The sequence below is a fragment of the Sus scrofa genome, chromosome 7, assembly GCF_054392235.1.
Source record: "Sus scrofa isolate SSC_HxYL_T2T_F1_AM1 chromosome 7, Sscrofa_HxYL_maternal_Yorkshire_Landrace_v2.0, whole genome shotgun sequence".
Lineage (NCBI taxonomy): Eukaryota > Metazoa > Chordata > Mammalia > Artiodactyla > Suidae > Sus > Sus scrofa.
The window spans coordinates 10,698,868-10,722,957 of record NC_139389.1 but is presented as its reverse complement, the minus strand read 5'-3'; the positions used below and the strand labels follow the sequence as shown (position 1 = coordinate 10,722,957).

General features: G+C 50.1%; 1 protein-coding gene and 2 long non-coding RNA genes across 12 annotated transcripts in view; 1 reads left to right on the top strand and 2 right to left on the bottom strand.

Annotated features, from left to right (window-relative positions):
• LOC110261780 (uncharacterized) overlaps positions 1–24,090 on the top strand; it is a 537,063-nt gene that overhangs the window by 439,988 nt on the left and 72,985 nt on the right. The window lies entirely within an intron of this gene.
• The window catches only part of LOC106507125 (uncharacterized), a 299,118-nt gene continuing 276,044 nt past the window's right edge, over positions 1,017–24,090 (bottom strand). For 2 of the 7 annotated variants that reach the window (XM_084967404.1, XM_084967403.1), the window contains exons 4-5: positions 23,369–23,522; positions 19,545–22,935 (exon numbers count right to left, since the gene is read on the bottom strand). In XM_084967404.1, the coding sequence (XP_084823530.1) occupies positions 22,351–22,935; positions 23,369–23,494 (711 nt within the window). In that variant the 5' untranslated portion in view covers positions 23,495–23,522 and the 3' untranslated portion in view covers positions 19,545–22,350. Of the gene's footprint in view, positions 3,751–5,173; positions 5,470–6,462; positions 6,634–11,699; positions 11,851–12,045; positions 12,242–14,436; positions 14,741–17,482; positions 18,105–19,544; positions 23,074–23,368; positions 23,523–24,090 lie in introns of those variants that run through there. The other 5 variants (XR_014809598.1, XR_014809597.1, XM_084967402.1 and 2 more) reach the window with 5 other exon arrangements.
• LOC146401191 (uncharacterized) lies at positions 19,693–21,571 on the bottom strand. Its single transcript, XR_014809612.1, has 3 exons — positions 21,432–21,571; positions 20,720–20,832; positions 19,693–19,830 (listed from the first exon to the last, which is right to left on the bottom strand). It is a non-coding gene; the product is annotated as an uncharacterized LOC146401191 (long non-coding RNA).

Here is a 24,090-nt window from a genome sequence, read left to right as displayed (position 1 = left end):
ACTCGACTGCCTTTTGCTGGTCTTCTATCAGGAGCCAGGCTCTGTGTGAAAAGAGGAGACAGAGAGGGAGAGACAAGGAAGCCGATGGTCCCCGTGCAGGGTGGTACAGGGGAGCGTCGGGGGGACGGAGAGGAGGAGCAGGGTGGAGGCAGCTTCCCAAGACATGCCAGCGACACCAGGAGGAGAGCTGGTGCCAGCTCGTGACTTCTACGGGATCTTGACTTGAGTGACTGATTACTAGGTACCTTGATGAAACTCAGCATAAAAAATTAAAATGAAAATAACAACAGGGATTTCCCATCACGGCTCAGCAGTAATGAACCCAACTAGTGTCCACAAGGACCAGGGTTCCATCCCTGGCCTCACTCAGTGGGTTAAGGACCCAGTGTTGCCACAAACCGTAGTGTAGGTTATAGATGCAGCTCGGATCTGGCGTGGCTGTGGCTGTGGCAGCTGCAGCTCTGATTTGACCCCTAGCCTGACTCCCACTTGCCACAAGCGTGGTCCGAAAAAGAAAAAAAAAAAAACAAGATAAATAAAAAAATAAAATAACAACAACAACACTCGAGGTAGACAAGGAGAGAAAAGCTGTTGGTACATGTAGAGGTTTCAAATATAGCTCGAGAGAGATGAGCCATCCTTCCTGGCTTCCTTAGAGCGCATCCTGGACGTGTGGCCAAGAAACTGTTTCCTTCCATCACTGTGACAGAATGGCTCGTGTGACAACACACGGCACCCTCCCTCCCCCTCCCCCCACGCCCCACGTGCTGAAAGTCAGAGCTCAGACTCACACCGCCCGGCCCCTGCCCCCAACACTCACAACTTGGGAATTACTGGGAGCAAAGCCTGGCACGTGCGGGAGCCACCCGAAGAGAAACCGTCCCAGAAGAGAGGTGCTAACTAGGTGAAGACATATGACTGAGCCCCATTTCCTAATTCTAACGGAGGGAGATTCTGGCCTGGAGCCAGGAAACAGAAAAGGCATGAAAGGAAGAACTCATTTGGAGCTGGCGGAGTGAGTGTTTTCTGGCTTTACTTAAACACATAGATACAGAATTCAAACAGGGAGGAGGGATCTGACGACCAGATGGAGCTGCTGAGTGAGGCAGAATGTCAACAGTGGAGTCAGCGATGCCCAAGCATGAAAGGAGACATCCTGACAGCAGGGAAGCCAAAGAAGGAGCCGCGCGTGCTGGACCTGGGGCTCACCTTACGCTCAGGATGTTATTTCCATTTAAGGCCCTGGGAGGCAGAGGTTGAGGTCACCAGCTTGACCCCACATTAAAGAAAAACCACAATCTGGCCCTCTAAAGAATGAAAGGGAGGCGTTCCTGTCGTGGCTCCGTGGAAACGCATGTGACTAGCATCCACGAGGATGCAGGTTCGATCCCTGGCCTCGCTCGGTGGGTTAAGGATCCGGTGTTGCCGTGAGCTTTGGTGTAGGTTGGAGACATGGCTCAGATTCCGAGTGGCTGTGAGCTGTGGTGTAGGCCGGCAATTGTAGTGCTGATCGGACCCCTAGCCTGGGAACCACCATATGCCGTGGCTGCGGCCCTAAGAGGACAAAAGAAAAAGGAAGGGAAACAAGTCGCGTGGACGGGGATGAGGCGGTGATGAGGCCGGCCTAGAGACCGTCACCGGACAGGCAGGTGTGGAGTGCCTGTAACAGGGATGTCGCAGAGCGTGACCCGCAGACTCCCTGCTCTCAGGGAGCGTCCACTCTGCCTGCCATTCAACCGCCAGGCGTACGGAGATGCTCGGAGCGCAGCGGCCAGAGGCCGACAGGTGTGATGCAGTGGGGGCGCCCCAGAAAACCTGGCTTGCAGCGCCCCTCAGCAGCCGGCTTGCTCGGGGACCCTAAGTAAATCTCTGCAACGGTCCTCTTCCATCTTTAAGTTCCTGGTCCCTTATGGAGCCACACAGAAGCGTCACTGAGGCAGTGCAGGGAGTAAGGACTTGCTGGAGAGGGGAGGAAGGGCAGGGCGTGCGGAGAGTCAGGCTTTGAGCTTTATGCTGTCGGCCAGGTGGGCACACAGACCCCCGTGTGTGGTCGCTCTCGGAGGATAGGGCGGCCCGGGAATAAACGTGGGAGTTAGAAAGACAGGCCAGGTCAGCGGGGAGACTCAGAGCCAGGGGCAGATGCGTCCACGTCTCCAGCGTCATTCTGCAGAGAGTGGACGTCAGTGCTTCTCCCCCAGCGCGGTTCCGTGCCTCACGCTTCTCTGCACGTGTGGTGCCCTGCTCTGCAGTGTTCACCGCCCTGCATTCCAGGGATGGCACAGGGAGCCGTGCCAATGTCAGGAAGCCTGGAAAAGGGTCCTTGGTTTCACGTGACCTCAACGTAGAGTGACCTAATTTGAGGAAGGCTGCGTCTGGCCGGGCACCCCGGCCCCTCTCCCCCCCTCCCCCTCAACTCAGCCTGTGCTCGGCTAACTTGAGAAGCAGAAAAGCGTGTCAGCAACACCGAACACTGCAGCCAAGTCAGGAACCTCTGCAGGAAGGGGCCGCCTCCTCTGCTGAGAAACCTTATCTCTGCAGGGGTGGGGGGTCCAGGCCAGGCGGACAGACACCCCCTCTCCCGCAGAGAGAGCCCCTCTTGCCCTCAGCCCCGACTCCAGGTGTGTGTGTGTGTGTTTTTTTCCCTTGAGGAGTAGGTCAAGTTCTCGCTCTCCCTAAGTGAACTTGGGGCTGAGGGAACTGTCCTCTGGTTGTTGACAGCTTTTCCCTAAAAGAGGAGAAGAAACCGCCCTCTCCCTGCTCAGGTGCAAACCAAGCAGCCGCACGTCCCCCCAGGGGGCCGCAGGTGAGGGTGAATCCCAGCGAGGAGCCCGCGGGGGTGGGATGGACGGATGGGGACAGCAAGGGATAAAATGTCCTGCCACATCTTGACTGAGAAGCCCTAACCTAGGTCAGGGGTCAGCTGATGTTTTCTGTCAAGAGCCAGCTAGTAAATAAGGTGTCCTCTTTGTGGGCCGGCCCGTCTCTGTCGCGGCTCCTCGGCCCTGCTGCTGTGGGCCTCACCAGCCACGGACGACTGGGAAGCCAACGGCCGTGTCCGTGGCGCCAGTAAAGACGGTTCAGGACCAGAGGCCCCTCCATCGTCTCTGTCTGGCTCTCAGCTGCATCGCAGAGGAGGCCGCTCTGCCTCCCCTACGGGGCTCTGCTTTCCCCTCCGTTTCTCCCACCCCGGAGGGCCGGACTTGGACGGGGAGACCTCCTCCGTGAGAGCCAGCAGGACGGCCACGTCGGGGTTCGGGGTTTTGTTGACAAGTCGCCCACCGCTGGCAGGTGGAGGACGGGCAGAGGGGGTGGGCTCTGGAACGCACACCCTTGTCAGGTCAGGAGCGGGGTTGGGCCTTCCGTAAGCAGTGGGTTTAGGGACGATGGAGTTGTCCCATTTTCCTCCTCGGTTCCTCGTTCCGGGTCTCTCCACTCCGCACATTGCCCCTCTGACTGCATCCCCTTTATTTCTTGGCTTTCGTGTTCTATCTTCCCTCCCTTCATCCGTTCCACAGGCTTCGGGAAGAGCTCCCAAGTTTCCCTCTCTTGCGGCCTTCATCCTCGCATTTCCCCTTCTGCTGGGCTCCCTGATCCAGCCAGAGGGCGGCGGGTACAATGTTCCAGGCTGGACTCACACTGCTTGGGTTCAAATCCCACCACTGCCTGTCATCAATTGCAGGCCGATTGCTTAACCAGTGTTCGTGTCTCCGTTTTCTCATCTGTAAAGTGGGCTTGATAACTGCACGCAGCCTGCATTGTTATGAGAAATAAATATCGGGTCAGTACACTTAGAATAAGATAATTGAACACAAAATGTTTTCACTGTGTAATGAAAGTTCTCTGCTTCAACTTCCTTATTTTTTGTCACAGTTTTTTCACAGTGTTTTATAGTGATAATGCCTTCCCTTATTTCTTTGCTTCTATGTTTCATGTACAGTTTTTCTTCTTTTATTAATTTTTTATTAGACTATAGTATATTAGAGTATTAACTGATTTACAGTGTTCGAGTTCCCATTGTGGCTCAGTGGTTAACGAATCCGACTAGGAACCATGAGGTTGTGGGTTCGACCCCTGGCCTCGCTCAGAGGGTTAAGGATCCGGTGTTGCCGTGAGCTGTGGGGTAGGTTGCAGATGCTGCTTGGATCCTGCGCTGCTGTGGCTCTGGCGTAGGCCGGCAGCTGCAGCTCCAATTCAACCCCTAGCCTGGGAACTTCCATGTGCCACGGGAGCGGCCCAAGAAATGGCAAAAAGAAAAAAAAAATTGATTTACAGGGTTGAGTCAGTTTCTGCTGTACAGCAGTGACCCTGTCGTACACACAGAGATTCTTTTTCTCATGTTATCGTCCATCATGGTCTATCCCAAGAGACTGGATAGAGTTCCCTGTGCTGTACAGCAGGACCTCATTGGTTATAAATGTAATAGTTTGCATCCCCCCACCCCAAGCTCCCTGTCCATCCCACTTCTTCCACCCTCCCCCCTTGGCCCTGGCCCTTGTAATACTTCTCTGTTAGATGGTGTTTGTTGTGCAAATACTTTGTTTTGGCATCAGAACTCCTCAGGGGTCTAGTTGTGCTCAGATGAGTTCACAGCGTCCCTGGGAATACCAGCTACCATTTTCCAGTGCTGTGTTTGGGGAAGGGTCAAAGGTCCGCCCTGGGGAGTTTGAGGAGAGGGGTCATGAGCTCCCAGTGGGAGGCCTGGTCACCCCAGGACCACAGCCCATCATCTCACCAGAAACGTTTCCGGTCCGGTTTAACATTAAACCCCCGTAGCAACTCTGCCTTAGGAGACGGCCGTCTCCAAGGGGGTTGCCCGCTAGCTGGGGGGCTGGGGGTGCTGGGGAACAAGAGCCTAGGGCCGCTGCCAGACCTAACACCACTACCTACCAGGGCTTCTTCTGCCCAAATATTAGAGCTGCCTCCACCATCACTGAGACCGCAGACAACAGACTCCAGAGCTGAGCCCCTGCGACCCGCTTCTGAGGGGCAGGGAGTCAGGCGTTGTCTTCAGGCTCCTGGGACATGGGTGGGGGCAGGGAGACCAGAGCAGAACGTACAAAGCTCTCTTCCAGCCTCTTCTCCCACTGTCCCCTCCAGCCACCTTCCCCAGCCACCCTTGTCCCACATTCACACCAGACGAAGGCAGGTTTCTGCTGACCCAGGGATTACTCACAGTTCTGTGTGGTCATTGTCATTCTCCCTTCCCGGAATCTTCCCCTCTTGCTTCTCTGGTTTCTCTAGGGTTGATCTGGGGGCAGGAGCCTGCACACTACAAATTCCCCATCTTGGGAAGATCCAGAAAATGTAGTCACAAAGTCCATGGAGACAGAGATGCCATCTGACTTTCCCCTGTCCCAGGCATAAGTCTCCCAGGCTTCCCCCAGTGAGATGCCATCCGGGCTCTACTTCAGCAGCTCCCTGACTGTGAGCAGTGAAGGTTGGGAGCTGTGCACTGGTAATAACTTTTACCTGGAAAATAACATGAATACAGAAAAGTGCTTAAGTCGTAAGCGCATGGCTCGATAAACTTACAAAAAGAACATACCCAAATAACCCGCACCCAAATTTAAAAGCTCTCTAAGTAGGCTTATTAACTTGAGTATCACTATTAGAAAAGTCTCCTTTATTTTAGCCAAGAGTTCCCTTCCTATCATTTCCACCAAAACCTAACCCTCCAGCTCTATGGAGTCACAGAAAGAAGTATTTAAAGATAAACATTTGTCTTCCCGTGAAACTTCTTCTTTCCCCACCCAAGATATGTCGTCTTACTTCTTTCAACTAATTTTGCTTGAACAAGATGGCACTGCGGTGTTGATGTAAGCACTTCTACAACAGGAAAGAAGGACTCATTTAGGTAGAGATGCTTGGAGAGCAGATGTTTAGGGGCTGGAGTGACGGTCTGGTCTAGAGAGTTGGCAGGAGAAGGAGAAAAGCTGAAGCAGGACTGTGTCTGCTGGTGAAAGGAATCAGGTGTATTTCTGCCTGGTCTTATTGGAAAGTTTGGTGGCTTCTGGGCCTCCCAGGTGGGTTGAAAGGAGGATGGACCAGTTGCCTGCCATGCAGGCCGAGGTCCTTCTGGAGGCCTGACATGAAGCCGTTCAGCCCAAAAAACCAGGGAGCTGGAAGCAGAACCGACAGCTAGGAGATGACAGCTCAACTGAGATGGAGCCGGGAAAGAGTTCTGGCTGCTTCCAAGGCTCATTTGGGAACTAAATATAGAAGCAACCATACCCCAGTCTCACTGGCCAGCCCAGCAGAGGGAATAAAGCTTTCGGGGTTGGCACAGATGAGGTTTGCAGACCGAGGTAAGCGAGGAATTAATTCTTAGTGTCGAAATACAGTCTGAACTTGGTGGAATAGGAAGCCTGATTCTGAGCCTTTCCTCCAACAACTGAGGCCCCTCGTCAGGACCTGGAACCACGAGAGGGGCAGGGGCCAAGTGCACGTGCAGAGCAAGGGAACCTGTTAAACCTGGGAGCTTGGGATTCACACGCGTTTGCAGCTTCGTTCGGAGTTCACAGCCCATCCTTCCAGCCTGTCTTTGGTGGGCTTGGAAAGGGCAGCCAGAAGTTTTCGCATCCACCAGAGCCTTGAGAACATCAGGACCACTGTCTTTTTCTCTTCTCCCTCCGCCTGAGTCAATTTAATAAAAAGAATGAAAAAGCTGAGCAATGAGCCCTCCTTCTTGGGGCTCACAGTTACCCCGTGTACGCATGCTTGCGTTCGTGTAGGGATCTGCTAGGTGCCTTTTCATGCCCATCTTAAATTTCACTGCCGCTCTTGCTGTGTGCGGAGACTGACGGAAGATAAAAGCAGTGTCATTAGTCTCTTCCGTGCGCAGAAACTGCCCTGTGTTTGCCACTAGGAGTATATGTTTACATCTTCTCCCCTGTATAGACTTCTGGCCTTTGGCCTCTGGAGCTGTAACCACTTCTGCTTGGAAGCAACTCATCCATTTCCTGCTGCCACATGCCTATTGTGTGGCTGTTTCCCCCTCAGATTCCACAGCCAGACCATAAACTTCCAAAAGGTATTGTTGGCTATGGCTTATCCTAAAAGACTGCCAGAAACAAAACTGCTGGTGAAGAAAACCTAGGGCTTTTTTTTTGTTCGTTTTTAACTTATTGCAGTAAAAAAGAATATTGCCTCGACAGAATCTAAAAGCATCTCACAAAGGAGATAGGGGGAAATTACTCAGGGTTTAGGGCTTGCATGGTGTGGCTTTAAGGTGGGTCTTGAAGACAGGGAACGCATTGGGATAAGGCAGAATTTAATAGCGTGGACAGGTAGGCACAGAGATGTGAGGGCCTAAAAGTGAACTTGGGTAAGAAAACTCTTAGTCTTGAGATGTTCGCTACTTTATTTTACTGTAAGTGATGTGATGTATAGTTCATTTACAATATGGTATTAGTTTCAGGTGTACAACATGGCGATTCCGTATTTTTCTAGATTACACTCCATTTAAACTTGTAAAATATTGGCTGTGTTCTCTGTGGATGGTCGTCTCCATAGACGCAGAAAGAGCATTTGACAAAATTCAACATCCTTCATGGTGAAAACTCCACACAATGTGAGTCTAGAAAGAACATGTCTCCACATAATGAAACCCATTTATGACACATCCCAGGCAGTCTCATACTCAGTGGTGAAAAGGTGAAAGCTTTCCCTCTAAAATTAGGAACAAGACAAGGATGCCCACTCTACCCACTTCTATGTAATAGAGTATTGGAAATCCTGGCCACAGTAACCATAAAAGAAAAAGAAATAAAAGGCATCCAACTCAGAGGGAGGAAATAAAACTGTCACCATTTACAGATGACATGATACTATGTGTAAAAAACCCTCAAGTCTCTACCGAAAAAGTATTAGAACTACTCTGTGAATTCAGTAAAGTTGCAGGATACAGGACTAATATAAGTTAGCTGTTTTACTGGTTCTGCGGTCTAATTTTCCAGGAGCAAGTGTTTATTGGAGCAAGTATTTATTGGAGTATTTACTGTACCTTAGTTATTTTTGCCTGGTCCCAGCACTGTTGAGCTCAGAACCAGGAAATTACACTTTATCCCAGAATTGTTTAGCACAGGAATGGAAAAATACATTAGTTTTGTTTCTGCTAGGTTTGCCAATTTTGCTTATACTACAATTTAAACACGCAGAGAAAATACAGCTTAATATTGTGCCTATACCTCATCTGCTCTTCTGAGTGGGTCCACTGTTGGGGAAATAACACTGAAGTTGGTGATGTAGTCATTTAAACAACTCCTTTAGCTAATACTCAGACTCTCAGTAAAAAAGCCCAGTTTCCTCCCCAGTTTTTCACACTTCCACTCTTCTCTCCAGCTCCTCTCCAAAATCATGGCTGGGTGTACAAAGGAAGACATATGACTTGTGTGTCTTCTCAGCAGAGGGAAAAGGGACAGCTTGTGGTCTTCCAGTTCCCGGGGTCTCCAGAACAGCAGCCCCTGGCCACCTGCATGCTACCTCCCATGTTGGCACTTACAGCTGAGGCTGATGCCCAGTTACTCTGCTCCCCTCACTTGCTTCAGGTAGGGTGGGTCTCTCTGGCTGACCTGGTCCCCCCCTAGTATTAGCCATGTGCAACACATGACTCTGATTCCTCACCCTGTTCCCCAGGGGAGGTGATCTATACCCTATGTCTTAGACTGTTCTGGCTGCTGTTACAAAGTACCACAGACTGGGTAGCTTATAACAACAGAAATTTATTTCTCACAGTGTTCTGGAGGCCGGAAGTCGAAGGTCAGCAGGCCAGTGTGGTTGGGTTCTGCTGAAGGTTCTCTTCTGGGCTGCAGACTGCCTACTTCCCGCTGGGTGGAGAGGTGAGGGATCTCGGGGCGGGGGTGGGGGGTCTCTTTTATAAAGGCACTAATCCCATTTATGGCAGTTCCTCCATCGTGAGTGAAGCACCTCCCAAAGACTCCGTCACCTAGTACCATCACATTAGGCATTAGGATTTCAACATACCAGGTTCAGAGAGACACAAACATGCAGACCAAAGAACCCTGCCACAGGGCTTGCAGATTAGACCAACTGAGTCTAGTCCAAGCTTCTCTATTTTGGAAATATAGGATGATCAACCAAAGGAGAAAAAGCAAAAGCTATTTATTTTGAGCTTGCTGCAGCAAGGGCGTCAGCTGCCATCACTTGCATTTTGCAGCCTTAAAGACAGGCAGAGGAGTGAGGAAGCTTTCTGTTAGGAAAAGGGGAAGGCAGGGAAGGGGTGCCCTGATGGGAGGCTGTTGGCACAGGGAAGCGGAGAACAGGCTAATGAGAGGTGGGGTTTCCTATGTGATTGACTGGGCTGTGCGTGCCTCTGATTCTCTCTGGTTGGTCCTAAAATAAAAGTAGGGACAAAAAGTAAGAAAGATGTCTAAAGTTATCAATCAAGGCCTGGCCATTGGGGCTGATTATTATAGAAGTTACTGTTTAGCTTCCTGGATTCTCACTAGAGATAGCAATCTGGCTTCCTACAAGACTAACGTGTAGTGGGCTGCCCTCCTAGGCTGATAGATTTAGATAAGAGGTTGGCTTTCTGGGCAGATCGTTGCAGGTTATAAATCAGGGTTCTATTTTTAAGCACGGCCTAGCTATTTTCTGATTGTATGTATGTTCCGTCTCTCTCTACCATGGAGGACTGACCTAATCTCCTAGAAGTGCAAACGAGGCCTGTCTCCAGCACCCCCCCCCGCAACCCCCTTAACTATGCTGAGCTCCTCGATTTTGTCTCAGGGCCTCCGGGCCCTTGGTGTTTTCATCAACCCCTTCTGGATATTCCTAAATCAGTCCCGCCCCCAACTCTCTTCATCCTGTCATCACCTCCTGGGGCAGGAAGAGCAGGGCTTCTCTGCCTTCCCTGTGGAACTCCTTTTCTCCTGGAACAGCAAGCAAGTTGTATCTCCAGGAGAATAACTTTTCTACCTGCAAGAGAGCACCAAGATTCTGGGTGCTAGTGGTTGGTGCTGAATAGGTCAAAGGAGTAGATAAAAGAATTCCAGTGGATCTCAGAAAAAATTAGTCTTTTGGCAAGGCTACTGTCTCACTTCAAAAAAAAATTTATATTGCATATCAAAGGCTGAATATCAACTCTTTCTCTTTGCATGCCACATGTAACACTCCCACCGACCTCTGGACAGATGACCCTGGAACCAATTAGGAAGAAGGACCTATACTTGCAAACCAAAAGAGAAAATCACGCTAATACTTTTTCAAAATATGGCTCTCATTACAGCAGACAGTCCTCATTGTGTTTGAATGGGATTCTTTTGTCCTGCTTTTGCTCTAACTGGCTTTCTTTGGGGGAACGGAGGTTAATGGGGAGAAATGAAGCTATTTCTTGTGCCCTGTTTTGAAATGATCTCTTCCTCTTCATTTTAAGTGCTGGACTATAAAGTCTCTTTTATCCTCTCAGTACAGAGCTCCACCTTCTCAAAAGGGTCTCCATTGGCTTCTCTGGTTCTTTCCCATAATTTGAGCTCCCCACCCCCTCTGGCTTGAATCTTAATGGAAAAATAGATCTGCAAGCCATCACTTTTAAGGATCTTGTTCATAGGGCGCCCCACCCACCTCCCCCTTTACTGCAAGTTCTCCTTAAAGTTTGTGTGCGCATGTGTGCGTGCAATAATAGGCCCTCTATCCCTTCCCTTCCTTGTCTTGATCGCTCTTACAGACTGTATGTAATAACAATTTTATATCTGACTTCGGCTGTTACTTCATTCCCTCTAGTTCTAACCCATTATTTTACATTTTCAGAGGCTCATTATGACTCATTGGGCAGCCAAAGAAACATAATGAGTCCAAGATGATTGCACATGGCGGGGCTCCACAAATAGATATTAAACAGCTCATGAAATCTATAAATGTCCTTACTATCCTGGGTGCATTATAAAGCTATGAATCAATAATTCAGGAAAGTTTTTTCATCCTCTCTTAAAAATCTGGCTTTCCAGACTTTTTTCCTCCTGGAAATGGAAACTATATACAGAGTGGGAAAAAGAAAGCTAGAGAGAGGGGAGCAGAGAGGTTGAGAAAGACAGAAAGAAGGAAGGAGAAGAAGAAGAATACGAAGAAAAAAAAGAAGAGAGTACAAATAATTTTAATAGCATAAGCCCTTTCTCACAGCTGCTCAATAACTGTCCACATAAAGAATAAACAATAGTGAACACAGCACAGGCTCTCAAAAAGGATTTGTTGAGAGAGCAAGTTTTATGACTGTTTTGGATGGATTTAGACATTGGTTTTGATCATAACCTTTATTGAATATCCTGTGCGTGGAACAGTGCATGCACCCATTCATTAATTCTTAAATATGAGGAAGGAACAGATAGTATCCCTATTAGCTAGATAATAAAACCAAAAGCCACTGATGGAAGAGCAGTATTCAAGCTGAATGTTTGATAAAAGCTAAATAATCAGAGGGAATGCATTAGAGCATTGGGGGGAAAAAATGGAGAGTCAGTTGAAGCTGATCCCTCTTTAGGATTCCCTTTATTGACAAATGATCCTGCCGTCTGTCGGCGTGCCAATCCCCAAACCCTGGGCATTGTTCTAGACTCACCACCATAGGCAATTCCTCTGCACGTTCTCTCTCTTCCCCAATACTTCTCATATCTGCCCCCTCCTGCCTCACCACCAGTGACAGATTCCAACTTGTCCTTGATTCTTGCCTTAGCTGTTGAACTCACCGACCAATCTTCCTGTTCCCAGCCCTGCTTTCTCCCACGCTGCTCGTCAGTCATCTTGCGCGATGCGGCTGTGAGGGCAGTCCTCTTCTCCGGAGCAGGTCCTGCAGTGATGTCCCACCACTGCCTCCAGGATCGCTTCCGAGCTCCTGAACTGAACACGGAGAGTCCTTCCTGGTCTCAGCCCCCCCGCCCTGGCGTGTCCATCCCCTCTCCTTCCCGGCTCTTCCCTTCGGTCACCCTGAACACTGCAGCGTCCACACAACACTCTCACGCCTCCAAATGCCCCCAGTTTGCCCTTTGAGATGGTCTCCCCTTCTCATCATTTCCTTCACTGGCAGTTCCTTACCTGCAAGATATCTTTCAAAAAGCGTAGCTTTTTTTTTCTCTGAGACACGTTCCTGTTCTCCTGTCCTGCCCCTTCCTTCTCTTCATCTTGCTTCTCCAACCCCGCCTCCCTCCAGTGTGCACACATCTCAAAAGTGGGTTTCATGTCTCTATTAGTCAGGGTCTCGGCAGGAAACAGATGGTACCCTCTGATGAGTCTAGATTAAAGGAGAGTTTACGTACAGGGGACTAATTATGAACTTGCGGGTGGAGTTAAGTGGACCCTCAGGAGCTGGGGCTAGCAGTTGCAGAGCTGTCCCCAGGGAGAGGGTGAGCTGGAGAGTAGCTCAGCTGAGGACGAGTGGTGACTTTCAGTTGAGCCATCCTCCCGGGGGCGGGGGGATAGATACCCCCGACCTCCTTTCCTCTCCCTCTGACCTCAAGTGCTCCCCATTGATGGAAGCCAACGAGGGCCTTGCTGCTGTGGTCCATGCAGGCCAGCCTTGCAGGACAGAGCAAAAAGGGGTGTGGAGCAGGAAAGACTTTCCCCTGCCCTCTTAAGTTCTGTGACTGGGCCTGAGAATTAAACTGACCAAAGACAAATCAGCAAGAGGGAAGCAACACATTTGATTTGATGTTAATATTTTTACATGACACAGGAGCCTTCCTAGAAAAGAAGATGCAAAGAAGGAGATAGGCCTGAAAGCTCAGATGTCATTTCCACAAAGACCGACACATTGTGGAGATGTGACAAGACAGAGGAGAAAGGGGTGGGGCTAGGAGCAGTAAATTATGGGAAGGTGACTAGGAAAGGTATGGAGGAAACTAAGGAAAGATGAAGGCAATTTTAGTAGGTTCGCTTTACAGATTCTTACAGATTCATCTCAGCGTCAACTTCCCCTCTTGGGTATAAGAATATTCACCTCAGAGTTGCTGCTGTGGCAAAGTGGGTTAATGATCTGGCTTGTCTCTTTGGAGGTATCAGTTGGATCCTCAGCCTGGCACAGTGGGTTGAGGATCCAGTGTTGCTGCAGCTACTATGCAGCTCAGATTCGATCCCTGGCCTGGGAACTTCCATATGCCAAGGGTACAACCAGAAAAAAAAAAAAAGAATATTCACTTCTTTCTGGGACAAGGAGGGCACTTTTCTCATGGAAAATGTGTGTCCTACTTTCAGGTAGAAAGTGGGAGGTGGGAGAGCCCTTCCTCTATCTGCTGTTTCCCAAGTGCTTTCAGCTCAAAACAATACACATATTTAGTGGGGGGTGAGGGGGGGCATGTTTGGACTCTCTTCACTGGATTAGAACTGGATCAGTGCCATTCTTCTGTGCCCCACTTCCTCTTGTGTGTGCCCTGTGACCCCACACTTCTAGCTGCATCCTAGTTACGTGCTTGACTTTGTAGGGACTCTGTCTTCTACTTGTTGGGGGTTTGCACGTTCATCTTTTTATCCCAGTGCCTCCCGCAGCAACTGGCATGTAACATGTACTCAATGATTATTCTGTAAAATGAAGGAACAAAATTTTGAATGTGCCAGAACTGTTAGCAATATTCGAGATCATTTTAGTAAGCAGCAAGTTCAGGGCCAAATCCTAGTTCTCCTGATTCCCAGTCTTCCTCTCCTACTTAATTTGAACTGCAACCTCAGGTTATTCGTTGGAAGGAGAATTCACACGCGTTTCCCTTAAAAGCAAGAGTCTTCTATTTTGGCAACGAGAGAGCAAGAGACAGCGAGAGAGAGAGCAAGAGAGAGAGAGAAGAATTGGATCTGCCCGTCTTGAGTCCTTTGCCAAGTGCAGACGCCCTTCTCTCTGGATAAGCAGCACTCTCCAACCCAGCCAAGGGCCAGGCGCTGGTGTCATGAAACGGAGCACGTGGCTCAGGAATAACACACACATACACAAACTACCTCTGGGGGCGGGTGGCACGGGGCGGGGGGCGGGGGGAGCGGGCGCTTCACTTTAACATCCTCTTAGTGCATGATCTTTCGTTTCCAAAGCCTTTCTTGGTTCCAAGCCTACAGGTGGTGACGGTGCATGGGAGGGAGGTGGGCGAGTGGTGCCTGAGTTGGGAGGCAAAGCTGCGAGTGCCTCCGTACTCATGACTCAGCCACGGGCTCCTGCTGCTGCCACCACCGTGTTCTCCCTGGGAGAAGCATCCACTTTGGAAGGGAGTGTGTGCCAGGATGTAGGGGCCGCCACGTGCATCATACTGGATTGGAATCCTCTCTTTATCTATCTGCCCTCAGGGAACTATTCGGGAGGCAGAGGTCATGTCCTCTGTCTAGTAAAGCAAGGAATGCATAGTCCGTGCCCGCCCCCCCCCCCGCCCCCAAAGAAGGAAGAAAGTTTGTTGAACTTGAGGACATGGATTTAGTGATGAGGATCTAGATGCCAATCATGTGTCCCCTCACCTAAGAAGTGGTTCTGTCACTGTCACAGGGCAGATGCGACAAGCCAAGATCATGTGCTTGAAACGCCATGTGACATGAACCGTAAAGGTCAGATAGAGCCTTACTGTCCAAGAGCCACTGGCTGGTTTATGACTTTGGACCAATTAAACCGCCTATATGAGCATTAGTATTAAAATAAGAAGATTGGAAACTACGGCTTGTAAGGTCCTTTTCTTCTTTGAAATTCTTTCATATGCCCCTGCTGTCAAACACCTCAACTTTCTTCTTTGGCAAAGTAGAAGCCAGTCAGTCCATGAAGCTCCCACTGCAAAGGAGAAAGGGGGAAACGGGAGGATTTATGATCATATCAGTTCTGCAACTGCCAAAAGAAAAACAGCACTGAATTTTTTAGTTTCTCAGAGGACATGCAGTGTTTGAAAATCATCTTCCTTCTTGTATTTTCCAAAAAAAAAAAAAAAAGTGGACGAGCCATCACATTCTTGCATAACTTTTCTACTTACAGACAGAATTTTTACTGCTTTTTTTTTTTTTTTTCTCTTCTGGAGGTGTAAGGGAGAATTCCCTGAGCTGGGGGTGTGTGGGAGTCGGGGGGCTGTGGGAGAATGCAAGTGCGATGCTTGGGCTCCCCTTAGCTCATTCAAATATGTGGTTTCTGAAAATTGTTTTGCCAAAACCGAGCTTCGTGGGAAGAAGCAGGCAGCAGGGATGTGGTGGGGGTGGGGGAGGGAGGAGTAAGGAATGCCAGGAGAGAAGGGAGTCTTATTTGTTGCTAAATGTTGAATCCCACATAAGAATGTTTTCTGAGCCAATTCGAGGAAATTACAATGAAATCATGGGAGTGTAAATTTATTAGGCCCAGATATTATGTGTTGACATCATTCCTCTCCTGTTTTTATACTAGTTGTGAATACTCTCCAGTGACTTAAGTTGGAGAAGAGTTCTTTTGAGATAGCTTCCCTTCTTATTTATTTTTTACCTTTTCTCAAATGAAAAGGCCATTATATAATGACCGTATGCTTTGATTCCTTTCTGTCAATGCTGTGAATTATGTCAGAAGCCATCTGCATTCGTAAGCGTAACACGAGCTGCTGTAACAAATACACCCAAACTGTGTGACTTCACACAGCAGGAGTCTACGACTCATTCACAGGTATGCCTGGTAGGCACACAGCTTTCCTCAGTGAGAAAATTCAAGGATGGAGGAGCCTGGCATCTCTTGTCTTTGCTAACTCAGAGGAACTGGATGTCCCTAGTATCCAGGCATGGAAAGGAAAGGCAGGGGTGGAGAAGCTACATCTTCTTCTTAACTGCTGTTACTCAGAATGAGAAATACTAATTCTACACATATTCTATTGGCCCAGCCCAGATACAAGAAATAGTCTCTGATAGGAGAGTTTTTTCCGCCAGCAGCAACAATTTATTAGGGAAGGAAGAGCATGAATTTTGACAAATAGCTATTGCTGTTCTGCCGACTTATCTTCATCACTCTCAAACTCTAAGAAAAATGGCAGCACTTCCTTGTCCACTGAATGCAGCTTTTTCTCTAAAATCCTTCAAAGCAGAGCCCCAATTCATCTCTTCTGTGAAACACACGATTCAAAGGCAAGTTCACACACAAGCACTGCCAGTGGTACAACACACCTGCCTCCAGGCTCCCCCCACCGCCCCATCCTCTCCATCTCTGTATGGAATCCACTCCCTTTCAGGTACCAGTGCCCAGTCGCTGTGGTTTCATCTTACAGTGTTTTTGCCTTTGCTTGTTTTTACCTCAGGGGCCTCCTCTCTCGGAGATATTTCTTTTAAAACCTTTGTCTCTATCAAAGGCATTCCAAGCATTGGCACATCAGTGGGGGAGATAACTTTCCTTTAAGAAATCCCTTAGCAGTCAGAGGCATCCCTGACTGAACCTGTCACCAAAGGGTCCCTCCCTGACGTATGAGTCAGAGGAGAACTATTCATATCAGTCTAAAATTGCGAGCAACCTAAACGTCCATTAAATGGACAGGAGGATGAATAAATATACTGTGATATAGCTGTACAATGGAATACTATACAGCAATGAAAGCAAATGAACACCCATTATATACAAATACATGAAAAGCTTTCAAATATAATCTAAGCGACCAGACCTGAAAAAAAAATACATAATGTATAATTCTATTTACATGTGGCCCAAACACAAATAAAATTAATCTGTGGTGTTGTAAGTTGAGAGTGGTCACCTTTGGAGAGAAGAGAGGGAATAGGCACTGATGGGAGCCTGTGGGGGATTTCTTACGTGCTGATCCTGTTCTGTTCTTTGATTTGGGCGGTGCTCAAATCAGGTGTGTTCATTTTGTGAATGCTCATTGAGCTATAAACCTATGATCTACGCTTTTCTGTATGTCTGCAATACTTCATTTGAAAGGTTTTAAAAATCTATCATATTTAAAAATCTGGAGTTCCTGTCATGGCTCAGGTGTTCCCGTCGTGCCTCAGTGGAATCGAATCTGACTAGCATCCATGAGGATGCAGGTTCGATCCCTGGCCATGCTCAGTGGGTTAAGGATCCAGTGCTGCTGTGAGCTGTGATATAGGTTGCAGATACAGCTTGGATCTGGTGTTGCTGTGGCTGTGGTATAGGCCAACAGCTGCAGCTCTGATTCGACCCCTAGCCCGGGAACCTCCATATGCCATGGGTGCAGCCCTTAAAAAAAAAAAAGAAAGAAAAAAAAAGACCGAAAAAATCTCCTCTTCTTCCAACTACCAGTTTCAACCCCCAAAGTAGGGCACGACACAATAGCTGCATAGATATTTAGGTATGGTGGCAAATCAGCTGGAGCAAGAAGCAGGATTTGGAAATGCCCACACATTCCAAGACCCAGGTGGCTCCAATATATTGGACTGAAAAGGTCATCTGGGCTAGTGACCGAGGCACAGAAGGAATTGTTTCTGGATACATCTCAGAATTACCAGCTCACAAGGACAGCACGAGGCCATGACGTCAGAAGAACTGTAATGCAATTCCATTCTCCTGGCAACTGTCCCACATCAGTCTCCCTCTTACCTGCTTGTCTCCAAGGCGAAGTCTCACGGGAAGTGGTTTCACCCACAGGACACGTGGTTTTCTATACCCCGTGGCTCAGACTCAGGTTTCCCTAGAGACGGGATGGATCAATTGGATGTATTTGGAGCTCCGTAGTTTTTTAATAGGCAGTCGCTGGGCCCTCTCTTCCTGCACCTTGGGGCTTCATCTTCACTAGACAAAGGAAACCTGGCCCCCCCAATCAGAGTAGAATTAAGTATTCCATCCCCTTCCTGTTTCTCCCGGGTGATCCTTGACATCTCAGGAGGTGTCTAATGGAGACTTCCTAAATTCAGTTCCGCTGAGTACTTATGCCACAGGAGCCAGGACCATTATTGGTGCTGAGAATGTTCCCTGACAGAAACACAGCCGCTCCTCTGTCAGAGTCCAGTGGAAGCCAGGCTCAGCGCCACTCAGCGTTTTCATTAGCTCCGGTGGCTGAGCGGAGGCTGACAGGACGGCCAGCGGGGGATGTTCTTGAGTGTAACATAATAGAAAAAGTACAGGCTGTGGGGTCAGACAGATCTGGGTTCAAACACAGCGTCCGACCATCACTAGATGCTTGACCACGAACTTAATCTCATTTAGAGTCCGTTCTTCGATTCTAAAAGAAATAGTGTTTATTTTTATAGAGATGCTGTAGGTGAAACATAAAACGAGCAAAGTCCCTAGTGCAGTGACTGACCCAAAGCAACGATAATGACACTTTAGCGCTTCTTATGTACCCGGCGCTGTTGCATGTGTTAGGTCTATGTTGACTCATTTAATTGTCACAACAACCCCATGAGACAGGTCCTAGTGATATTACCGATTTATAAACATGGAGCCAAAGCACAGAGACATCAAGTAACCGGCCCCAAATGGCAGAGCGAGGAGAGTGACCCAGGCAGCCTGGCTGCAGGGGCCAAGAACTTGGGTTCTTGCTCCTAAAGTGCAAGAACAAGGCATGTTTTACTTGCTTAAAGAAACTCCTCTTTTTCCCCCTTTCTTACAATTCTTAACGGCATAGTTAATCTTTCTGGGTAGAAAGAGAGAAATTAAGGAGACACCTGTATGTCTCCCTTCCTGGATCTTGTTTTCACCTCTTCCGTGAAAAGTTTGAGAGGCTAGGACTGCTTTGGTAAGCTCCCATTTCATCCGCAAGCACACACTGAGCGCCTGTGGCATGCCAAGCACTGGCCTGGGCGCTAGGGAAACAGGGGTGAGCCTCTCCCCTCCTTATCCACCCCCACCCCCGCCCTCTACTGGGACTCAGGGTCCACGTGGAAGCGCTGAGGTGCAAAGACCAAAGGACGAGCTTTGGACCATGGGATGGCTCACCCAGCCCTGCCTCCTCATCGGCTTCCAAAGAGGCTTGTGTGAACCCCTAACTAAAGCCAGTTCTGGGTCATGCCAGGAGAGCCTTCTCCAGCCTGGCTCTGCTTTGCTGGTTTGCTCCTAAAACAGCAAGCACATTGTTCCTAACTCCTGGACACACTTGCCAGCAGCAGCTCAGGACCTTCCAGAAATTGCTTGGCTTTTATATAGCAGGTTTTAATTTTAACTCCCTTTCCTTTTTTTTTTTTTTTTAATCAAAAATTAATTAAAACACCATGGCAAGCCCAGAGTTCACTCACTCTGGCAAGAAAGGAAAGTGAAAGGAAGAGAAAAGAGAAAACACTTTTCATTATCTGCCACACCTGGGTTGGCAGAGTCCTCAACAGTTTTGCTGAGGCTGGAATTCAAGACAATTCCTCCTCCAACCCAAACACTCTTGCTGAGGGTGGATGCGCCTCGTGGGCCTGCCCGGCTCTGTGGGTTGGGGGAAAGGCCAGGCCCTGCAGGGCCTTCCTGGTGCACTTGACTGTACTCACCAGGCACCCTCTGGCACTGCCCACGGCCCCTTCTGCCTTCTCCCTTAGACCACCTCTCTCCTCCCACGACAGACCCAGGACGCACCCTCTCCAGGAAAAGACCTTTTCATGAAGACCCAGGGCCCAGGCCACCATGACAAGGGCATCAGGCCTTGACGGTGGAAAAAGACGAACAAGAACTGGGACTTGAGGATTCTTCACGATACCTTTCCCGATACTTCTCTTCCAGTTTCTCCCCACCCACCCACCCAGTCCTGATACAAGCGTGACCAGGATGGAATCAGGCACAGGACTTTGAGGCTTTGTTTCTAGTTCTTCAAGCCCAAAGCTGCAGCTTCAGAATGTTTCCGGGGTTGAGTCAAGAGCAGCAGCGGTCACAACGAGCCCAGACTGTGCTGAGAGATGTGTGGTGGGAAGTCTCCCGGGGTGCAGGTCATGTTGAAAGCCACGCTGAGGTTTCTCCTAAGCTGGATGTTCCTGGTGTTGAGGCAAAGGGGAGGAAGGACAAGCTGGAGGAACGGGGTTCTCCTGGTTCGCACCCCGTCCTTCCCTTGGGGCCTGGCATCCAGCACCCTGGGCTGCCTGTGCTGTGGAGAAGCGGGAGTTAATTCCAGGGCTCAGAGGGTCCAGAGGGAGGAGAGAGTTGAGAGCTCCCAGCAGGGGTGCACGTGGGCTTTCTTTACAGCTTTCCAGAGCTACAGGATTGATTTTCTGCTGGAGTCGCCACATATCAATGCATCTACAGTCCTCCTTCCAGGAATTATCAGACTCCGGGGAGATAATAAGAAAGGAACTGAAACTATTTTTGAAAAGTTTTCCAAAGCTGGCGAATGCCATATAAGGCCCCCATTGGCTTTCATTTTTGCTGGGCTGGAGGGAAGTGGGGGGGAACACGAGGCGATTGTGTGGTTGGAAGCTGGAGCCAAGGCCTCCTTACTCTGAATTAAGACTTGGGAAGCAGAATTTCCCCTGGGGCCCTGGTGCTGACTTGGAGTTGAGATCTTACAGAAGACTCTGCGGAGTGGGAACACAGTTGTCTACTATGCTTGTGCAACAGCATGAGAGATCCTTTTGCTTGAAGACTCTCCATGGGGTGAGCTAGGAAGGCTGAACTTGAAAAAGCCGAGAAGCCATGGGCAAGGAGGGGAAACTGGGTTGACTCTGGGCCTTAGGGTAGACAGTGCCTCCCGTGCCTTGTCCTGTGTCTTAGGTTAGAGTCTCCAGAAGCAGGCGCAGAGTGACCCATGTAAGGAATGTTTCAGGAGAATCGGTAGGTGGTTGGGAAGTCACTCAGAAGAGAGGGATGCTGGGTAAGGGTGCCCATGGCGCAAATCCCCAGGAAGGGAAGTGGTGCCGTGAGACTTACGCTCTCTCCAGAGCCTCCCTGCAACCTTCTCCTTAGTCCTGATGAGGCCCAGGGAGGCTGGACTATTTATATCCTTCTCCCGTCCGTCCTCCATTGGTTAAGGGCTGTCACCTCTGCAAGGATGCAGATTCCCATTATCACTTTCTTTAAGCAGCAGAGTCGTTCCAGAACCCTGAAGGAAGCCCTCTGACAAAAGAGGCCCCTGGAGCTGGGGTGCTTGAAAATAATACAGGACTCCCAGGGGATGTGGGCCGAGCACAGCCTGCTGGGCTGTATCTTGTCTGGACCCATCAGCCCTAGGCTGGCAGGGCCTCAGAGAGTAGGTTCAGTTATCTCTAAGAGCAGCTCTGCTGGAGCAGTTCCTGGCGGAGAGAAGGATCTGGGTGGCCACTGGTGGTTTGTGAGTGACCCGGACTCTGCTGCCGATCCCAGAGTCACTCACCGGGAGTGTGCTCCTCGTCTCACCTTTACTTGTTCTGTCCCCACGTCCCTGTGGGTGGAGCTGGGGGTCATGGTCACAGTGGTGCGTTAGCTGGAGGACAGCAGTGTGCATCTCTCTTTTCCTCCCTATTACCCACATCAGCAAAGAATGCAGAAGCCAGGTACCAAAGAACTGGCATTTCTCTCCAAACGCCCTGGCCACCCCTCGGCTTGGACTTCCCCCAGTGAGGTTGAAGCATCTGGACAACAGCTGTCCAGCCAGCCCACTCACATGACCCGAAGATGTGCCCCGAGCTGACGATGGTTAGTAGCAGAGCAGAGCACGGCAGCAGGGACTTCAAAGGCGTGGCCCTCGTCCCTCAGCAGCCAGACAGAGCTCCCTGCAGCCTGAAGCTCAGCTGCTGGCCTGTCGAGTGTGGCTGGCTGGCCTGGAGGGAAACAGAGCAGTCGGATGCAGAGGCAGCTCTGGGATGGGTGCTGCCTCTCCCTGAGGCCCTGGGAGGTGGGCGGGAGGGGCAGGGAAGTGCAGCAACAACCCAGAAGCAGAAACCCCCAAACTCCTGGCGGTGGGCAGGTGCAGGTCCCGCTGGCGAAGCCCCACCACCGCGGGGCCCCTCGTTCCTCATCCTGCCTCACCCTCCGGCTAAAAATAATCCCTCGTCTGTAAACAAACGCAAATATATTTTTACCCTGCCTCGGAAAACCACCTTCCTGTGGGGTCCAGGGCTCTCTCCGAGGCAACTGGCAGATCACAGAAGCCACTGCACCGCTTGGAACTTTCCACCACAGACGGGCGATGGTGACCCCAGGCGACCTCTGCCTGTGGTGCCAGAGTGACTCTGTGTCGAGAGATTAGCATCTCTAACTGCTTTGTGGTTTCAGAGGCAGGAGAGGGAGGCCAAACCTCAGCGGGGCGAGAGCGTACAGCCCAGGACTGAGAGGCTCCAGGAAGACGTGCTCGTCTTCAGGGTCCCGCGTGCGGCTTCCTGAGGAAAGTTCTCACCAGAGCACGAGACCGTTGAACGTGAGGCCGTGAAACCAAGGCAGCCGGTCCCTCAGCCAGGCAGCTGGCCGCCGGCGGCTTCGCCCCGGGAAGGGGGTGGAGGCGGAACCGGCTGGAAGCATCTGACATCAGAAAAGCTGTTTTCTCCTAAAGGCGGGCACGGGGCAGGTGAGCCCTAAGTAACAGCCTACAGCCGATGACATAGCACTGCTCCTGCCAAGGTTAGCTTTTTCTCACTCACTCCCTCATCAGCCATCAGGCACCTCTTGCCTCTCCCTTGGCGCTGACCTTCACGCCAGGAGTGGAAGAGGCCGGGCTGAATGCGGATGGGCATCGGGGGACGCGGTGTGCTTCGCAGAGCGGCCCACATGCCCGGGAGGCAAGGATAGGCATTGTTAGGAAAACTGTGGTGGAAGCAGAGCTGGGAGGAGCCAGGACAGGAGCCCCACGTCAGGGCCTGGGTAAGTGGCAGAGGCATTCGCTGGGCACCAGAGCTAAGGTCGTTTGACTCTTGGGTGCCGCCTTGTCCATGCCCTAATGCTTCCGGTTCTGATGAAACGGGCGAAGGGCGTCCAAGGGAACAAGCTCGAAGCCACTCAGGAGGGCAGAGCCTGACCTCCCAACTCCAGGTCCATCCACCGCCTCCGACCCCGGCCACCAGAATGGTCTGGGAGGTTCCTTCACGTCGGCCTTCGGCCCCCGACCATGTCATGTTGCTGGGTGAAAAGAGGAGTTCCTCTCTCAGTGCCAGCATCGCCCCCTTCCTCTCACCCTGAGGAGAGAGACAAGGTTTTGAGACATGAGGTAGGTGGGTCCCCACCTATGGCAGGAGCCAGAGGGAGCCTGCAGGGCTGTGAGGGACAGAGGGCCAGGCTGGAGATTTTCATCTTTGGCCTAGATGCGTCCCAACCTTAAACGCAAATGAAAACTTTAGAAACATGCTATTCTTGAAGGGGGCACGTGGGTGTGTTTGGGGGGTAAACGTGGGGGTGGAGGGATCCGAGGGGAGGGGAGGCGGCTGCAACACAGCTCTAAACACCTAAAGCTTACCTGCGGCGCTCAGACCCCGGGACCCCCACCAAGAGCACAGGGCCTTCCTGCTCAAATTCTCAGATTTTGTATTTCCGTCACACACCTGTCCAGGAACGTGACTAGAACACCTGGGCCCAGTCATCCACCTGCCACCAAAGTGGTTGCCAACTTGCCTTAAATCGCCTGACTCCTCTGTCAGCTTCTTCGGCTGTAAAGCAGGGGTCTGGGCAGACAGCAGGCACCTCTCCATCCCAAAGGTGCGCATCCAGCACGGTCAGTGGTGCATGTGAAGTTGACATGTCAACCACTGATGCTTCCAAGATGGATCTGCAAAATGGGAAGTGTTAGGAGGCTCAATGCTTTCCATTTCTATCTTTTCTCAAAAGACAGCCTATTCCAAGCACTGCCTCTGGGGAGGGGGGGGAGTGTGTGTGTGTGTGTGTGTGTGTGTGTGTGTGTGTGTGAGTGAGAGAGAGAGAGAGAGAAAGCATATGTTTGCAAAACAGAGGAGACATTTGCGTATAATAGCATTTTCACAGCATTGAGTATAAACAGGGAGAAACTTATCTTCTGCAAGTGATTAGGAGTGGCTTTTCGTGGGTGTCTGTGAAATGACAGATTGTGCAATTTTTAGAAAAAAAGTTTATAGAAAAAAAAAAAAAAACCCTACAGCAACCATATTTTGACCTTGAGGGGAAAAAATATGCTGGTTTGTTTATAGCAAATAAACTCCTCTCCAAAGTTTACGTTTGGAAGAACCCTGGTTGGCTGCTCATAAAAGGAACAGAATTGTTTGATTACTGGGGTTAACGTTCTTTTACTCACGTGAAAATACTGTCTGTAATTCGATTAAGAAGTGATTTCAAAAGAAAGGGTGACGACGGGCTTAATCGCA